The following is an 18,729-nucleotide window of genomic DNA, read 5'->3' on the forward strand; positions in this document are numbered from 1 at the left end:
CCCATCCTCTTTAATATCTTTATTGATGATTTGAATGAGGGAATTGAGTGCACCTTCAGTAAATTTGCAAATGACACCAACTGGGGGGAGGAGGGGCAGTGTTGATCTGCCGAGAGGGTAGGAAGGCCCTGCAGAAGGACCTGGACAGTTTAGATTGATGGGCAGAGGCCAATGGGATGAGGTTCAACATGGCTAAGTGCCGGGTCTTGTACTTTGGCCACAACAACCCCACGCAACATTACAGGCTTAGAGCAGAGTGGCTGGAAAGCTGTGCAGAAGAAAAGGATCTGGGGGTGTTGGCTGACACTCGCCTGAACATGAGCTGGCAGTGTGCCCAGGTGGTGAAGAAGGCCAATGGCATCCTGGTTAGTATCAGGAATAGTGCAGCAGGACCAGGGAGGTGATTGTCCCCCTGTACTCAGCTCTGGTGAGGCTGTGCCTCAAGTGCTGTGTTCAGTTTTGGGCCCCTCACTACAAGAAGGACATCAAGGCCTTGGAGCATATCCAGAGAAGGGCTACAAAGCTGGTGAAGGGTCTGGAACACAAGTCTTATGAGAAGCCACTGAGAGAATGGTGTTTTTATAGTCTGGAGAAGAGGAGGCTCAGGGGAGACCTTATTGCTCTCTACACGTACCTGAAAGGAAGTTGTGGGGAGCTGGTGGTCAGCCTCTTCTTGCAGATAACTATTGATAGGAGAAGAGAAAATGGTCTCAAGTTGAACCAGGGGAGGTTCAGGTTGGAAATTAGGAGAAATTTCCTCTCAAAAAGACTAGTTAAGCATGGGAATGGGTTGCTTAGGGAGACGGTGGAGTCACTGTTCCTGGGAGTGTTGAAAGAAAGGTTGGATGTGGTGCTTAGGGGCACAGTTTAGTGGGTGACTTTGGTGGTAGGGGAGGAGTTGGACCAGATGATCTTGGAGGTCATTTCCATTCTTAATGATTCTATGATTATATTTATTTGAGTATTGTAACTGAAAATGAATAATAGGTTCAAGTATGGTACACCTTATATGATACACTTTAATACTATTGAATCGATAACAAAAAAGAGCGTGGAAAAATACTGAACATTTTCTTGCTTCAATGTTGAATATGAAAATATAAAGTTTTCTGAATTGTAGCCATTTATGCAGAGAAAGCCATATATCTTCTCTTGTCCATTTTGCCAAATGCTAGAAGCAACAAAACACACTAATTCCAAAATATATTTGTGGATATAAGGACAACATCTTATCATGTATCAGAAATTATAATTTGCAAGTCCTTTCATCCAAGATTGGGCCAAATACACTACTTGGGACAAACCTTTGTGTCAGATTATTCTGAAGTGTTCTGGAGGTCATTTAGGTAGTTTTTTGTTTGTTTGATATTTTAAAAGCAGCTAAGGCCGTGCATGGCTTCCTTCCTTCCTTCCTTCCTTCCTTCCTTCCTTCCTGTTCTTTCTTCTCCTTTTTTCCTATAAACGTGAATTCCCATCTGTAGCTTTCTGGTCTTCTAACTGAAAACATTGGAAATGTTTTCATGTCAGTAAATATTTGTAGACTCAAGGCCCACATTGCTTGCTATTTCCCAAAAACTTCTTCACTGTGTTGCTTGCTGTTGTCCTACATGTGGATACAGAAACATGGCATCATTGCTTTTCTTTATACTGTAGATATTCTGATTTTGTGATTAGTTCCCTTTATTTCTTAATTTTATTTTTCAATATTCTGTTATAATCCAAAATAGTAAGTCTATATATATATATGTAAAAAATATGATTAAAACAATAGCAGTTTACATAGTTTTGTCCAATTCCATTCTTTGTTCCAGAGATTTAAATAAGTTCCAGTTTAAGGAGGCAGTAACAGAGCATTAACGTTCTTTTTTTATGCTGGTTTAAGACACCCACGTAGAGGCAATCTGCAGAATTTTAAGTGCCACAATGTATACACCAAGTAAGGGAAATTCCTGACAAAACAGTTTTGAAGGAAATCATACCACATCTTCCAAGTATCTGAAAAAGGAAAGTGTGGTGTTTAACAGGCAGGGTCATCAGCCTTCTGTAGTGCCTGTGTCCAGACTGATCATCAGGCTCTTAGGGTACGTTAACAGTGCTTAACAACCAGAGCAGGAAGCTGGGCAGGAGACTAAAGGCTCCTTATGTCACCTTAAATGTATCCATTGGTGAGTCTGGCTGTTAGAGTGTTTGTGTTGAGTTTAATTCAAACACTTAAGCAGTTTCCATGCCTTTTCAGGGAGCGCACAGAAACTTTATTCTAATTCAACTGGAACAGCTGGAGCATTAGGATCTGCTGCCTCTGCACAACAAGGGTGATATTTTATTTTAAAATTTGTCAACTACTTTTAGTTTTTCTATTACGTTTTGGCAATGATATACTTAGTATTCGATATACAGTCCGTGTTTTTCCTTTCACAATGTTTCCTGAAGTTGTCACAAGTACATTCCCCAATTATTTTTCTCATTATTGAATAAATTACTTCTAAGTAAAACAATACCAACTACAACACGTTGGTGTTTAAAATTTGTGAAGAAAAAAAAAATAAGCAAACAACAACAAAACACCAACACTTTGAAATAGTTTGATGATGATGGTGGAAAGTAAGATTCCTTTTTAAAAAAATACACAGGGATGTAAGCCAAGCCCTGCAGCAAAACTGATTTCAGAGCAATGCATACTTTAAGAGAGGATGAGAAAAAATACATCCACAAGCAAAACAAAAAGAATATTTGACTGTGGACTTGCAGAAAAGTTATTGCTTCCACAGCTAAACACTCTGATTTGCATGCTCTCCCCCTGCTCCCCAACAACAAATGTACCAAAGAAAACATCAGCAAAACAAAACAAGCAAACAAATAAAACCATCACCAAGAACAGCAAAACTCAGCAGTGAATTTTCATAAATCCTCAAGAATCTCTTTCCTCCTGGTTTCCACAATTCATGAACACCAACTTTGTTACTGTGCCTCAGTGACGCTAGGTGGCACTTCAGAGTAGTGCTAGGGTCAGAAAGACTTTTGTAATCTTTTCTGGGTATTATGCGTATGAAATTAAAGATGAATAAAAGTAATGCTAGACTCAAACAGAAATTTATTAAATAGGCTTTTTGGTTATTTTTCATATAAGACTAAGAAATAACCAATGCTATCTGTCTGAAAAAAAAAAAGGATTTTAACAGATTTATTCACTGTTTTAGGTCAAAAAATCTATTGCCAGATACTGTATTTAGAGGATTTGAGAAGCAAACCAGGGAGGGAACTGAAGAAAAACTATAGGCCTGGAAATCAGAGCAATGTGGTCTGTGAAGTATTTGATTTGATACTAAGGATTTAAAAGTTAATCCTTTCCTGGAAATTAAATTAGATTTAATGTCATCAGTAATCAAGTATGTGGTCACTGTCCATAACCAGGTGGATGTTAGAAGAGACAAATCAGCTTTCTTGTGTCCTATAAACCAAGCATTTATGAAGGGTTTAATTTGGATGTTTTCTTGTTAAGTTTTGAAAAATAAAATTCTTTACTATTATTTGGTTTTGCTAACATAAAAATGTATATATATCTTTGGAAAATCTTAAACTTTTGGGATATCATTAATTATAATGATAATAATAAAAAAGGGGGGAGGGTGACAAAGGGAAGGTTTCTTCAAAAGCAAAATAAGAACTTCAAACATTATTATCAAGATAAAGTAAGGCATTAAAAAGGTTGCTTCTTTAAGAATGTCTTTGTTTACATCTTAGTTAGTCAATTCAGTGAGAAATTAGAAAGAGATTTTTTTTTTTTTCAGTTAAAAACCTCCTGCAAGGATTTTAATGAACATTCTAATAAGATTAATGAATGAGGGAAAAAATTATTCATTTAAATACCATAAAACAGTAGAAAATAATGTCCATAATTGAAAAGTCCTTTGAATGGGAGGAGTTGAAATTGAAACTATTTTGCAGGTTTGTTCCTAAGTGCTGTAACAAATTATAGGCATCATTAATTAAAGATGACAAAAATGCATTGTTGTCTAATTTGATTACTCTGTCTTCTTCATTGTAAAAATACAGTTATGACAAAATATGTCTTTAAAAGCAAAAACAGGCAAGGTGCTGTTTTGTGTGTGTGTGTGTGTATTTTTTTATTATTTTGTATTCAGTGGAAGCAATAAAAAGTTGTACTTTTTTAAAAGTTGCTGTATTTTTTAATGCTGTTAAATCCTTACATCATTCTTGTAGCTGACCATCTGTCACGACACCTTCTCATATCTCTTGTTTTCACCAGCTTGAATTTTCAGATTATTAGGATATGTTTTTTGGATAGGCTTCCTAGAAGAATCTATCTAAAATCTGAGAGGTGGTCATCTGTTTTGCCTGTAGTGATCCTTCTGTGGTCCAGGGTTGCAGGAGGGGCTAGGATACCTCAGCACATCCCCAGAAAACAAGCATTTTATTCCTTTATGAGAACATTATGAGAGTAATTCCATGGTTGATGTGGTTGATTACTATCTTCATTATTTATGAAGGGACCAGAGATGGACTGTTTAGACTAAAGTTTTTCTATTTTATATGTCATTTTTTTCTACCTGACACTTTATACCCTATTGTAAGCCTTCCCCTCCCCTCCCCTCATTTGTTCTGTATTTAAAAAAAAAAAAAAAAAAAAAAAAGTTTTAAAAGTATTGGGCTTCCCACTTCTTTGAAGTCTTTGCAGATGTTGCATGTAGTTTGGACCCAGTATAGGATAGTTATATCTGTCAGTTAGATATCGCAGAGTTGGCTGCGTTATGTCTGGAAAATGAAGAGCGTGTTTGCATTCAGAATTGATCACCTACAATGATCTTGCTGGAGTCTCATGCTACAGGAATTACTTATTGTCTTTTATTATGGAGGACTGGGAATAACAAAAATCCTATTATATTTCCAGTCCTTTATTGATGGCAGAGAATGAACTATACGAGGAATACGTAGTGCTTAAGAACAGAAGGCAAGTTTGGTGAGTTGGTATTGTATAGCTATTACACAGGCAGAGGAGGACCAATTTCAGATATTTTCCTTTGGACTTAAAGTCGCTTCTAGTTTGAAAGAAAACCTCTGTAGAGGTTTTTAAAACTATGGAGAGAAAAAGGGTAAGTTGTATATACGTTCACATGAAGCTTTATGTAATAGGTTATTTGTATTATTTTTAAATACATTTCTTCTTGTAAGTTGTATCTGTTAATTTGAATCATGTGCATATTAACTGTGAAATTCAAGCTAAAAAAGGCCTATATCCTTTATTGAAATGCCAATGTTTAGCTGTCTACATAAAGTCTCTTTTCAGTAACATCTAAGAACCAAACATACAACTAAGAACCAAAGAGTAAAACCAACCCCCCTCCCCCCCACCCAAAAAAAAAAAAAATCTGCTGATTTTCTGGAGGGTTTTCCCTCCAGTTTTATAGATAACACTCAGAAAATGTGAAACCCAGAAGAAAATCAGATGCAAATGTTGGAACTCATTAGTTTCCTCTTTAAAACAAAGGTGCCAACATGCTGACACATAGTTTCAGAGAATAAAAAAATAAAATAAAAAAAAAAGAGAGAGAAGAAAAGAGCTTTCACATAACCTGTTCTTACTATAGCTATCACTACATCAAAGAGGTTTATTTTTCTGGACTTAATCATAATTAAAGTTATGATACATTATGTCATGCTGTCAAAACAAAAAAAAAATAAAGACAAACACTTTGGAGTTTGCCTGTATTACATTATTCTTTAATATAAATGACATATATGTTTTACAAATTAGAGAGATTGACTTTGGAGAATTAAGAGGCTGCAGAAGATTCTTTTAAGGTGATATTTTGATTGAGTATATGTTTAGCTTTGTAGATTGACAGTAGAAATGTGCAGCCTACCTTTGATGTGTTTGCTACCCATTACAATGTTTTGAAGAATCTCAATTTGCACAGCTTCAAATCATTCTCAGAAGATACTTCTACAAATGGTGTCCCAGCAAAGTCCAGATAGGCCTTGCAATTTTTATTTTATTTTTATTCTTATTATTTTTGCTATTCTTCTGTTTTTGCTCATAATTTAAATTCCACAAATTCATCAGATAGGGAGCCTGCATATCTCTGCTCAACAGTTAAAAACAGTGTTGAAGAACCCAAATCAGTAAACAATGATGACAAATGTACAATGTAGAACAAGTTAACAGGGAATTGTTACTATTTTTGTTTTAGATATATACATGGATTTATACCAATGGACAAACCCTAATACCTTTGTCTGCAAAGCAACCTCACTGAAGTCAGTGAAACTACTCTTGTGACTAAGTTAAGAGAGATTATCCCTAAGGAAATGTAGTAATTGAGCTCCAGACATAGGTTATAGGTTTTGTACCGCAGACCACTTATTTTGTTCACTAGGATTATGTTAGACTAATCCTGAATAGCAATGCTCTAAAAGAATGTCAAACTTAAAAAAACTATGTGTACAATTTGAATTTATTTTTATTTTTTTCCAAAATAATGACATTAGCAACAATTTTATTTGCCTTTGCTAAATAGATACATTCAGAATTAGCTTAGTATTATAGTGATATTTTAAAACCTCCAGGGCTTGAAATAAATTTAAAGGAGGTAACTCTCACCTTCTCAAGTCTCAAAATGACTTGAGAGTCCTTTTTTCCTCTATTTGTCTTGTGTGGCTATAAAAATATGCTCAATCACTATCTTTTTTTTTTCTTTTTTATATATCATAACTTGACAAATATTTACTCCGAATCTCATATACAGTGGAATCTGAAGAACTGTAGCATTCAGCAAACCAAAAATTACCACAGAAAGCATGCTGGAAAAGAAGGCTGAAATAAGTCAGTTTAAAGCACAGTCAGTAATTCTTTTTTGATGGCATGTTTTATCTTGTAGATCTGCAATGATTAATTTATTTTACATCAATGGATCATCTCCACTTTGAAGTAAACTTTCTGGTATTTGGCAATAATTGTTAGCAACAATTTTTTGAACAGGCCTATTACCTAAATAGGTACTTTAGCTGAAATACAACTGAACCCCATCTTTAGAAATCTATTTGTAATTTCCAATCTGTATTGCAGAGCGTTCATGGATACACCGGAAAGCAGAGGGCTGGATTTCCCAGTATTGCACAGGGTTGCTGAAGAGACTCACACCGGAATACGTTGCCTTTTTGGTGTTGTATCCAAGAGGGCAAAAGTCGTTGATACCAACGGAAGCAATTTTGTTGTTATGAAGATAGACCACCTGAAAAGTATTGAAATGCAGAAGTGAGAAATAAAGCTTCTGTGGCAAATAACATAAATCATTTAATGTCAAATACTTGGTTAGCATTGTGCAATACTATACAGACTGACAAAACACCCACTTTTCCAAACAAACATTTGATTCTTCTTACTTTTTGAAATACCTAGATTATACCAAATTAGAAATAATTTCTAGAGAAAAAACAGAAATCCTGCAAGGGAGTCCAGTAGTAATACTATCATTTGATTACACTGTAACTGAAAGGGAAGTCAAATGTTATATTATTAATATAGTGCTGTGGTTCAGAAGCATGTGCTGTATATAAAAAATGTATTTGGTGTTGATTGGTTTCTCTCCAACTTTCTCTCATGACTCCAAAATTAATTGCTAATAATAATTAAAAGAGCGGATGGTTAATTTGCTCCATAGAAACTATTTCTGATGAGTTTTCCCAAGGTAAACTCAGGCAGCAATTTCCATTTGGGAGTCTTCATTCTTGCGGAGTTTTCTTTACTGTAAAACCTCAGTTTAAGTGAAGACAGATTTCAGCTGGTTCTTGCAGATCAGTTACACAGAGCTTAAGAATATTACTGGTTTGAAATATATATTTCTTATCTTTGCCTTCCCAAAGGCATGGTTTTGTAGGGTACCAAAGGGATGGTTCTTGGGAAAAAATAAAAAATGACACTGAGTCAAATCAAACAAAACAAACAAACAAAAACAATGGAAGAAATGTTCTCAGTAAGCAGGTTTTCTGAGCAAAGAAGAAATAAGAATACACGAATAATTCCGTATTTGTTTTTTACCCTTAGAGATACAAATTAATGCCTACAGGTCTACACACCTCCATAGCTACACCCACACAAAAACCAGAATGAGTACCCCCGTATTTTGCAATTTTTCTATAACAATTCAATGGTTTACAAAACTTGAATCAAGTTACCTCTTGCACAAATACTTTTCTGTTCAAAACTGAATAACCATATATACATATCACACAGAGTCTTCCAAATATTGCTCTCTGAGGCAGTATAATAAACCATACCTGTATATATTTGTGTTCACCCAGCCCACTAGGTACTCTGACAAGTTCATTGTTATTCAGATGAAGCTCTCTCAGATGAGGTACGTTGTTAAGAGAGCCGTTTTCAACTGAAGAAATACTGTTGAAGCTGAGACCCAATCTGCAGAAAATAAATAAAAATACAAATAAAAAATGATGTCAAACTTGCCCACTTTATCATATTTCTTCGAGTGTTTACATCTATATACTACTGCAGTAGGAATGACCAGGCTAATTATGCATGAAGTTTAGACTCACCAAAAGAACTAGTTTAGAAAAGTACATTTAAATGTCTGACATCTGATAAGATCTATCATAATTATCACTAGTTCATTCAACCTTTGTCCATGGTACTGCATACTTTCATAACTTATATTACTGATGCCATTGTATGGCATCTTTCTGTGGCATCAGTAATATACATAGTAATGTATAACCCCATAACCATTGGCCTTTCTTTAAAAGCTGAATAAAAGTTTCTTGCAGGACTTTAGGAGCACTGGCTTTAACTTTCTTGTCAAAATACATAACCCATGGTGACCAGAACTGTTAATTTTAAATCTTCACCACATCCCAAAATACGCATGAGTTAAGAGCCATGTGGCAAACTGGAAACTGGAGCTGAGTCATATGTGATGATCTGCTCATCAGGACACAGAAGTGGGACATTACACATTTTCCTCATGTTCCAAACCAGACCTTTAAACACTGAATCATCCCTCCCAATTTATACTTCATGTTCTTGGTTTATTAACACAATTTATGTCCAGTTTGGAAAACCTAGTTCTATCTGCACGTCTCTGTGTTAACACAATTTAAATTTGCAATCATCAGACTGTGTATTTATTGATTTGTGTTTTTTTTTTCAAGACACTCATAAGTTACAATGTTCTGTGTTGCAGTAAGGAATTCAGTGGTAATTCTGCAGTTGTTGTCAGTAAGCGTGCTGTCCTTTGAGAAAATTACCTCTCTAAAAGCTAGATATACATCATCTAGTTTGGGTTATTTATTTATTATTTTTATTTAGGCAATCCTTTTATAATTTTGAGAAAAAAGTATGTGGCCTACTAATAGCTGAAACAATTAAATAATTTAATATAGGTGATCAGAATCCCTATGATAAAATAATTTGCTATGGACGAATTTAAAGAAAGTCTGATTCACAGCAATCTACCGTAATTCTTTGTAGCTTGTGCCTGTTTCAGAAGGCAGAATCTGGATCTAGTACAAAATCACAGAACTAAAAATTCTTTCTTGATATTTATAGCAGAGATGTTTCTAGAAATAGGAATGTACAAGAACAGAAACACATTTCAGAAATTTTCTTTTAGGGATAAACAGTCAAAGAAAGATCTTGCTAGCTAATGTTATGCATAAACAGTAATAATTTTAAATATTTAAATATTTTAAATATTTAAATATTTTTTATTATTTAAATATTGAAAAGTTATCATATTATTAAAAGACAAAGGAAAGCTTAATGAGATCTCCCATTCACATCAATGAGGATTTCATTTACTCGGAGATCAATTCACAGCACCCTTTATTTTTACTAGATTTTGGTAGGGAAAATTTTTTATTAATCTAATTTTAAAGTTATTAGAACAAAATTCCTGTAGAGAAGAGTAGCTTAAGTTTTAATAAAACTTGGGAGATTTGTTTCTACAGAGCAGTTTGCAATTTGGCCTGGAGATCCACAGAATTACAAAGGCTTTCGGGAGCAGATATAAAGAGTAAAAAAAAGAAAAACAAACAAACAAACAAACAAACAAAAACAGAAAAAAAAAAAAAAAACAAAGACAAAATTTAGGCAGAAGACTATAAGTTCTTAGTGAACACGTATCCGAATTCTCACTTTATATGCAGGTCTATAAGCAGATGTCTCATAACTAGGGAGAACAGCATGAGAAAAGCAGGACTGACTCTCATATTTGTCTGTTGAAGAAAAAGTAACCCATTTAGAGATATTAAATATGGAAAAGATCCAGCTCTGGATTAGCTCATGCAGGGAAAAGCTTTTGAGGAAGAGTAAAACTGGAGGAGTCTATACTAAATATAGACTCCTATTATTATAAATAAATAAATAAATCTAACTCATAAGCAGTGAAATTACGTGTAATTTCATCTCATCTAAATGTGAATGAACTATCAGTCACTTGGGGCTTTGTTTACAAATGAAATAAGACAAGATTCCTATGTAAAGCACAGGTTGACTAAGAATAAATAATTAATAGGAAATAATATGATCTTCATTCCTCCTCTCCCCCTACCATTTTTTACCCACATGGTAAAAATGGGAGGACATTGGAAAGTGACTCTTGCTTACTACATTGACAAATTTTATTTCCTTTAATGAATTGTTAACATAGTGTTTCAGCTCATTTAATTACAGCATTCCACATCAACAAAGCCACATCTAAAAATGGAAGAAATTCTCAGATCTTTTTCATATTCTTTTTTCTCCAACAGTCAACTTTTTGTTATATGCACTTTAAGAAACTGCATTATTCAAAGCTTGAAATGTATGCAGCTAGATCTTTTCAGTAGATTTAATAGGATCTAGATTTTAATAACAATATTTGTATAATGTGTGTACTCCCCTGTGGAGCTCCTTCCTCAATGAAACCAGGAAAGTCTTTGTTCAGTCTACATTCTTGAGATATATATATATATATATATACATATATACATATATATATACATATACATATATATATATATGTATATATCCCACTCCAGCATTATATGAAAACTTTTGAAAGACATAAGAGTATTTTTACAAGGAAAACAAACAAACAAAAGGAGAATTATTGGTGGTCTGTTAGAATGCAAGAATTCAAGAGAAAATAAATGGTAGATCTACACCAAGTTCATGCATGGAATAGTTTATGATTTAAAACACACACACGCATGAAAAATAAAATAAAATAAAAATGTTTCTCATAGGCTGACTGTATTTTAGGGCAACTATTAGACTCTTGAGCACTGTTGATACAATCCAGGAGAGTGGTCTCACGCATGTTTCTGAAGTCTTAAGCACATAAATAAAAATAATTTTTGGGTAACTTATTTTTGTTGAACTGGAAGAAGAATCATATTTTCCTTTAGATTTATCCCCAATGCTGTTCTGTAGCTCTCTCTTTGCTCCCTTCTTTCTACATGTCTGCTGTGTTATGTCCAATGCCCTCCTTTTTCACCAGGTCTGTATTTTGCCTTACTTTACAGCTTTGCAAAAGAAGATTTCTGACAATGCTTAGATTTCTTGCTTGACTGCAGGCCAGAGAACAATTTAAAAACTGGTGCCAACTCAGAACAGCTCCACATTTCCACACCACAATCAGCAGAGTATCTTGTTTCTCAGTACAGCACAACCACAATGGCAGCAGCACAGGGACAGATATTTTTAGCAGTCCATTAGCACTTCTACATGCTGCTTTATGTCTAAGGAAGGAATTCCAACAATATTACCCATGATTTCCAAAGATTAATGTCAAAAAGCAGAAAAACTGCATCATCTGAAGGACAGCACACCTCCCCACAGTAAAATAAATTACCGTCTACCTAAGAAATTAAGATGGTTTGTTAAGGTGGTTTGTTTATTTATTTATTCAAAGTTAATCATTTGTCTGATGGATTGGATCCAATAATTTGAGTAATAGTCTTGTAGATCAAGTACACCTCCATTTTCATAGAAGTGTTTTAAAGTATCATGGTATTAAAAGACCATGTATTACAGGCTCATTTTCATATTTTAGCACGTTATTTAATGTGAACGAATTCACAAATAATTCAGTATGTCTACAACTGTTCTTCAGGAATTCTCCTTATACTTTTCAACAACTAGAGAAATTTATTCAACAACAGATTCACATATTGCCAAGGTATAATCACCACGAAATATGGTGAACCTTTTTCATTTGCATTGTACGTTTTTTGTTTTGTTTTGTTTTATCATATTATTGGATTCATTACAAACTTGTCTTTTTTGAGAAACAGAGGAAACATTGGCAAAAGGTCTGTTAATTCTCCTGTAGTTTTTCCTCAGTTTCCAGAAGAATTTGCATAAGCTATGTCCCACATAAACTGCCTAAATTACCAATGGAAATACAATGAAGGAAGTATGACATAACAAACAACTTTAATTGCTTTCTTTATTTTTATTTTGTCGTTGTTGTTGTTTGTTTTTTTTTGTTTGTTTTTAAATCAAAGAAATAGTTGTCCCTGGCATACATCATTCATAACTGAAAATAATTGTGAAGTGTAGTTAGAAAAAGTGTTTTGATCTGTTATTTCAGTGCACAAGTCCTTAGGAGATTTTTGTGCTAAGCTATTTACTGCTCCAGTGATAATAATGCTGATGAAGCCCATAATTATGTTTTCTAAATGTATCTGTGATGGTTATAATTTCAACTAACATTTATATGTAAAAAGACAAAATGAATTATTACTTAGCCAAGTTGGTGAGTCCAGACAGGCCTTCAGCATCAATTTTGCTGATTTTGTTGCCATCAAGATGAAGTTCAGTAAGGGATGGAGGAAGTCCTGAGATAGGGAACATCATAAAATTACTTTTGATAAAACTGTATTTTATTTATCTATTCATTTTAATGGACTTGTTTTATGCTGAGGCTCCTTTTACAGTTACAAAAATGATTTTTAGCAGACTTGGCAAGAACAATGAATAGAACAAAGCACTTTCACAATCAGGGGATCTGGATGCTGCTAGTAACAATTTATTTGGCATGAAATAAGTCCAAGCTCCTAAGGTCATCAAAGTGCATTTAATTCTTAAGAAGCAGTTAAACAAAGTTTTTCATAGATATGAATTCTAGCCTTTCTGATTATATAAATAAGACATATACAATAGTGTAAGAGAGTCTTCATTTTAGCCAGACTATGCATGTATAAAAATATATAAACACTTCGTGCCTAGATATTTAATAAATAATAACAGCAGAAAATGAGATTACATAGATGAGGAAAAGCAATGTTAATGTTATTTTTAGTGGGGTACATATTAGTGTGCAAATTTTGTTTTTCAGGGAAAAAAAAAATGCTACCACATATTTTAACTATCGGAGTTTCCCCAAAGGAAGGGCCAAAACAGGAAATGTGGCAAGAAAGAAACAACTAGTATTAACTTTCAAAAAAGTAGAGCTACTTCAAAACATTCTGCTGGCTGAAGAATGAATAAATTGAATATAATGTCCTCTGTATTGGAACCAACCAACCTTCCTTCCTTCCTTCCTTCCTTCCTTCCTTCCTTCCTTCCTTCCTTCCTTCCTTCCTTCCTTCCTTCCTTCCTTCCTTCCTTCCTTCCTTCCTTCCCTCCCTCCCTCCCTCCCTCCCTCCCTCCCTCCTTCCTTCCTTCCTTCCTTCCTTCTTTCCCTCCCTCCCTCCTTCCTTCCCTCCCTCCCTCCCTCCCTCCCTCCCTCCCTCCCTCCTTCCTTCCTTCCTTCCTTCCTTCCTTCCTTCCTTCCTTCCTTCCTTCCTTCCTAATTTACAATGAAATGCTTTTAAAAATTGAAAACGTTTCTGTTTTACATTTGTTTCTGTTTTGTATGTCTTTTGGCTTCAGCTCCACAGACTCATGGAAGGATGATTTTATGCTTGTAGAGCTTCAGTTAATTCTGGGGGGGTTTACATCTGTATAATGTTGATCAGGTTTACAAACCAAAGTTGGAGGGTGAAAACATTCTTCCACTTTATTTTAAGCATGAGACAAGGAAAACAAAAGAAAATAAAATGGCTTACTTTTGACAGTATACCTCTTGTGGAGCTTCTCATAAGGGTAAAACAATATTTTTTTTTTCAAGCAAATAAAAGCCAACTGACCAAAAAATGAGCTGTTTTATATTTTATTTTATTTTATTAATTTTATTTTATAGCAGTCAAGTAGTGTATACTCTAAAGACTTCCATAATTTATTGATGTTAAAGTTTCATGAGCTGACTAAAAGTCACCATCTTACACCTATGTAGATCTCTCAAATATTCACTGAAGTCCTTACCTTTTGGGATGCTAGTAATGTTGGTGTCTGCGATACGGATATAGGAAAGCCTCTTCATCCCCTGAAAAGCTCCATTTTCAATGCCAGAGCTCTTGAGTGGATTTGTGCCTAGTTCTGCCAATAAAAGATGTTATTGAGCTGTGCTTCAGTTTATGTATCAACGTCCATTAAACTTCAGATCTCTAATAGATCAAAGCTAATTTGGAGGTACAATTCATTACTTTTCTTGGCTTTCTATATGTATATAGATTTTATGTATAAAATTACTGAGTGAACTAAGAACAACATCTTAATACACTGTGTTGATTTTGTTACAATTTATTATGCTCTTACCTAAGACAATCACTTGATTCAGTCCATTAAAGACTGCTTTCCTCAACTTGGAGATCTCATTTTCGTGAGCCCGTATCTCTTGAAGAGACTTTGGCATGTTTTCTGGAAGTTCCTTCAGGTTATTTTTGGACAGGTAAAGTCTTTCCAGTTTCTTCAGCGGAGCAAAAGCTGCTGGGCTTATTTTGCTGATTTTGTTGTTAACAAGGATTAATGCCTGCGGAATAATAATGAAGGAGATCTTACATGGTTACTGGAAAATTATCTTAAGAATGAAATATTAAAAACAAATACTTATTGTTTTCTGGTGTCTTTTGATCATTTTTTAGCCAGTCTAGTGAACTGAAGAAAATACAATGCAGTACTAAAATAAATAGATTAAGGACTACTGGAACAGTAAAAGATAAACAAGGCTTAAAAATAACTACAAAAGGTACTTCATTGCTGAGGTATATGCATCTTCTGTTAACACCCAGAAGAATCATAATTTATATCCACATTCATATAAAATTAAAATGTTCTATTTGTCTTAACACCTCACCCACCCCCCACCCCCTCCCTCACCCCTCCAGGCAGATAAGTGGGGAAGCAGTGTTGTTTTTTTCTTCTGTGTAGGAATCTAATTTATTTTCCCCCTAACTGTGATATATAGACTCTGGGTAACTGTAAGAAAATTAGATCCCTGTACAGTCAGGGAAGGGAGGCCTCCATGAAAACTCTGTTAACTGTAATAGGTGGTCTCCATTTTAAAATAGGTGATCTCCATTTTTTGAAATTTTACTTTACCACTGACTTATATTGATTAATCAACTATGACATAAAAGAGGCAAAGTCCCATTACTGCCAGAAATGTAATTAAGGCTAATGGAAAAGATTTCAGGTATAACAAATATGAGAATGAATCTTATAACATCTGTTTACTATCTACTTATAAGACGTACAGCTTTACATATTTGTGCAGTGAATTAGGTATAATGGACTATATAGATATGGATAGCATTATCTGTTTACACTTATTACTGGAAAAAAACTATAGAGCATTTTTGTTAACTAACTCCATCATGCCATTTTTCAGAAACAGAAGACAATAGTTGTTCATACACTCCCCCAAAATGATATTGCATATATTATAGTTAACATTCAGTGTATCTTAATACTTTTTTAATGTTTTCAGAATTAAACTTTTATTGGTATCTGTGTCAGCACCTACCTATCAAGAAAATTGAAAGAGGGGTAAGAAAATAGTATAAAATTGTATTTGATGCTTGTTTCTCCCCTAACGGACTTCTCTTGCAGTTCATCCTGAGCAAAGCAAGCTGTGTGTTCTGTACATGGTTTCTCTGAGTATGCATAGAGTTGAGCAGATCTGTTTTTAATTTTGAATGTTAGCTAGCAATGCCACATTTTCAAGAGGAGGTAGAAAAGGTCATTCACAGTTCAGCAGAGTATTTCACTAACAATAAACCTCTCCCAAAATAAATAGATTGGTCAGAGGAAGCTACAGCCACAGCTCTCTTGTATTTCAGACTGTTATTAGAACTTCCATAAGAACACATCAATTTTGGTTTCCTAAGAGAAAATTGTAAGAATTTGGAGACGGATGTAGCTTCTCCCCTTAGTGTACTAAAACTAACTGCAGGTATTAGGACACAGGAAACATATAGTTATTGTGAAGAGTACAACTTGAATTATACAGATTAATCTCTCTCGTTGTTCTTATTATAATAATGGAATAAATGAATGAGCTACTGCTAAATACATTCTTTTGCTGTTGTTGTTGATTTTACCATAGTTTTATTTTCCATAAATATTTAAACCAATATTCAATGAGTTTAGGCTTGTGAGCACTTGTAATTTTTATCCTATATCCTGCTTTGTAATGTTTATTTATTTCAGCTAAATATTTCCTTAACTTATTATTATTATTATTTCTTATCTGTTTTAACGTGTTTTCTTTTTAGATAAAAATCCTTTTGGTTTGATTATCACAGCTGATGTTCTGATACAAAATACTTCTCACTGGAAACAGGCAGGTATATATTCAGATAGGCCCTGTAATGTAAATATTCTGTTCAGAGAATAGCTAAAGCTCTTCCAAGAACAACTGTTAGTCCTGACCAAAACCAGAAACTGTCCATGTATTTAGGATTATTCTGTTCTGCTTTGCCAATGCTTTCCTGAATATGATCATGTTATCTTGCAGAAACACACAAAACATTTTTTTATTCAAACATTCAGAAAACCTATCTCATTTAGAAAAGATGATATTTCTCAAAGGTATACTTAAAAATACTTTCACTGTGGTAACATATCTATGGTGATATAAGCTGGAAAAGTATTGGAAAAGTATCACAAGCCTGTAGTTTTCAATTTCTTTGTACCAGAACATCAGTTCTCTCTTGCATCATGCTGCCTAAGACCCTGTTCCTCCTATTTTAAACCTACATTATTTTTCACACCACTGTGCTGATTTAAAGAAAAAACAAGCCCACACATCAGAATTTGCAAGAGAAGTTTTACTGTCTCCCGGAGCAACAGCAAATGATAACACACCAGCAGAGCACCTGGCCAGCCATGCCCATGGGTTTCTTTCCTACTTCACAATAACTCTATTATATGCAAGGCTTAAAGAAAGAAGTTATTAGCTTTGGAGTGCTGCTGTTTATTTTCCTCAGAATGTGTCCCGTATGGTTTGCATGTAACAAAAGTTAAAACAAAACACAATAAAATTAAATGAAAAACTCAGGGGAATTTAGAGGTCAGTGAAAACAGGAACTAGAGAAGAAAATCTGAGGGAAAACATCTGCAGGCAATGTTATTGAGGAAGGGATGTTAGACAAAAATAAAAAAAAAAAAAAAATGCACATGGACTAAGTTTCCTGAATATAGCCCAGATGGCATGGTGGGACGTTATTATATTCATTTTGCTATAGGACAGCTCCATATACTAATTTTGTGCAGGGCAAGCAATTCTCAGAGGTTAAAATGAGAGTCAATCTGAAAGTGCTGAAAGTGCTTGAACCGTAGCTAGCACTTGCAATGCTGCTAGTATGGAATAATTTGGCAAACCTAAGAAATGGAAATGTGACAGCTTAGGGTAATACTGAAATGGAGTCACAGGAACTGATTATTATTATTTTTTTAATCTATCTTCTTCCATGCTTCCTTTTCTTGGTGGAAGGAATAAAGATGATTCTTTTAAAAATAAATAAATAAATAAAGGGGGGGGGGGGGAGGGGAGGGATGACACCAGCTCACACTCTTATCCTATGGATAGGAAAACGCATATATAGCATGATATGTATAGCATAGCTTTTGCAGCTCTTATTCAGCTCTTACAGTATAAATATTGACTTTGTTATATTTATTACTATATATTGCAATGTAGTAATACCTATAGACTAGTTCATCATGATCTGCAATTTACACAGTGCTCAGAGAAGTAAAAAAGCTTTGTTCCAAAGATACTTTAATTTTTACTGAACTACCTCAGCAGTAACTATTGTAGCAACAATAACAACTACAACAAAATTGAAAAAAAATAGTAAATAAAAAAAAAAATTAAAAAAAAAGGAAAAAAAGACTGCATGAATGCTGCGCAATTAAAGTCCATGGGAGTCTGGCCATTTATCTCCCTTTGGTCTGGTTTCTGCCTCAAATATTTATTCCCTAAACAAAAAGGAGAGCTCACAGTTCATGAAGATTTTGGAACACTTGCTAGCATGCTCTTGTCAAAATATACCCTGACAAACTGCAGAGTGTGCATGTGGCAGTCATGTAGGAACTAGCATGGCATTGTTCTTCTTGGTGTTATCAAAATCTGCAATTTTTGCTCTGGCTGGGGGTGGGAAGAGGGATACTGTATCTTTTGGTACAACTTTATTATGTGAGAATCTCAGGGAACTGTTCTGTGGCTTTTGCATCCTTACATCTGTCCTTCTTGGTTTAGAACAGTTTGAAGTGAAAGCCTTGCCAAAAGCTAAAATGAACTGTAAAACAATCAGCAAATTATTATCAAGCATAATTCATGCTGATACATCTGTTTTGCCAGCTGGAGATGGTACTCTTACCTAACA

The 18,729-nt window shown here is 34.4% G+C and overlaps 1 protein-coding gene across 1 annotated transcript in view; it reads right to left on the minus strand.

Moving 5' to 3' along the window:
• Window positions 1-6,455: 6,455 nt before the first annotated feature.
• Window positions 6,456-18,729, minus strand: part of DCN (decorin) — a 37,182-nt gene continuing 24,908 nt past the window's right edge. Inside the window, exons 4-8 of the mRNA XM_082751887.1 lie at window positions 14,657-14,870; window positions 14,324-14,437; window positions 12,762-12,855; window positions 8,296-8,434; window positions 6,456-7,250 (exon numbers count right to left, since the gene is read on the minus strand). Coding sequence (XP_082608013.1) covers window positions 7,056-7,250; window positions 8,296-8,434; window positions 12,762-12,855; window positions 14,324-14,437; window positions 14,657-14,870 — 756 coding nt within the window. The 3' untranslated portion in view covers window positions 6,456-7,055. The remainder of the gene's footprint in view (window positions 7,251-8,295; window positions 8,435-12,761; window positions 12,856-14,323; window positions 14,438-14,656; window positions 14,871-18,729) is intronic.

The sequence above is a fragment of the Aythya marila genome (assembly GCF_965140915.1).
Source record: "Aythya marila genome assembly, chromosome: 1".
Classification (NCBI taxonomy): Eukaryota; Metazoa; Chordata; class Aves; order Anseriformes; family Anatidae; genus Aythya; species Aythya marila.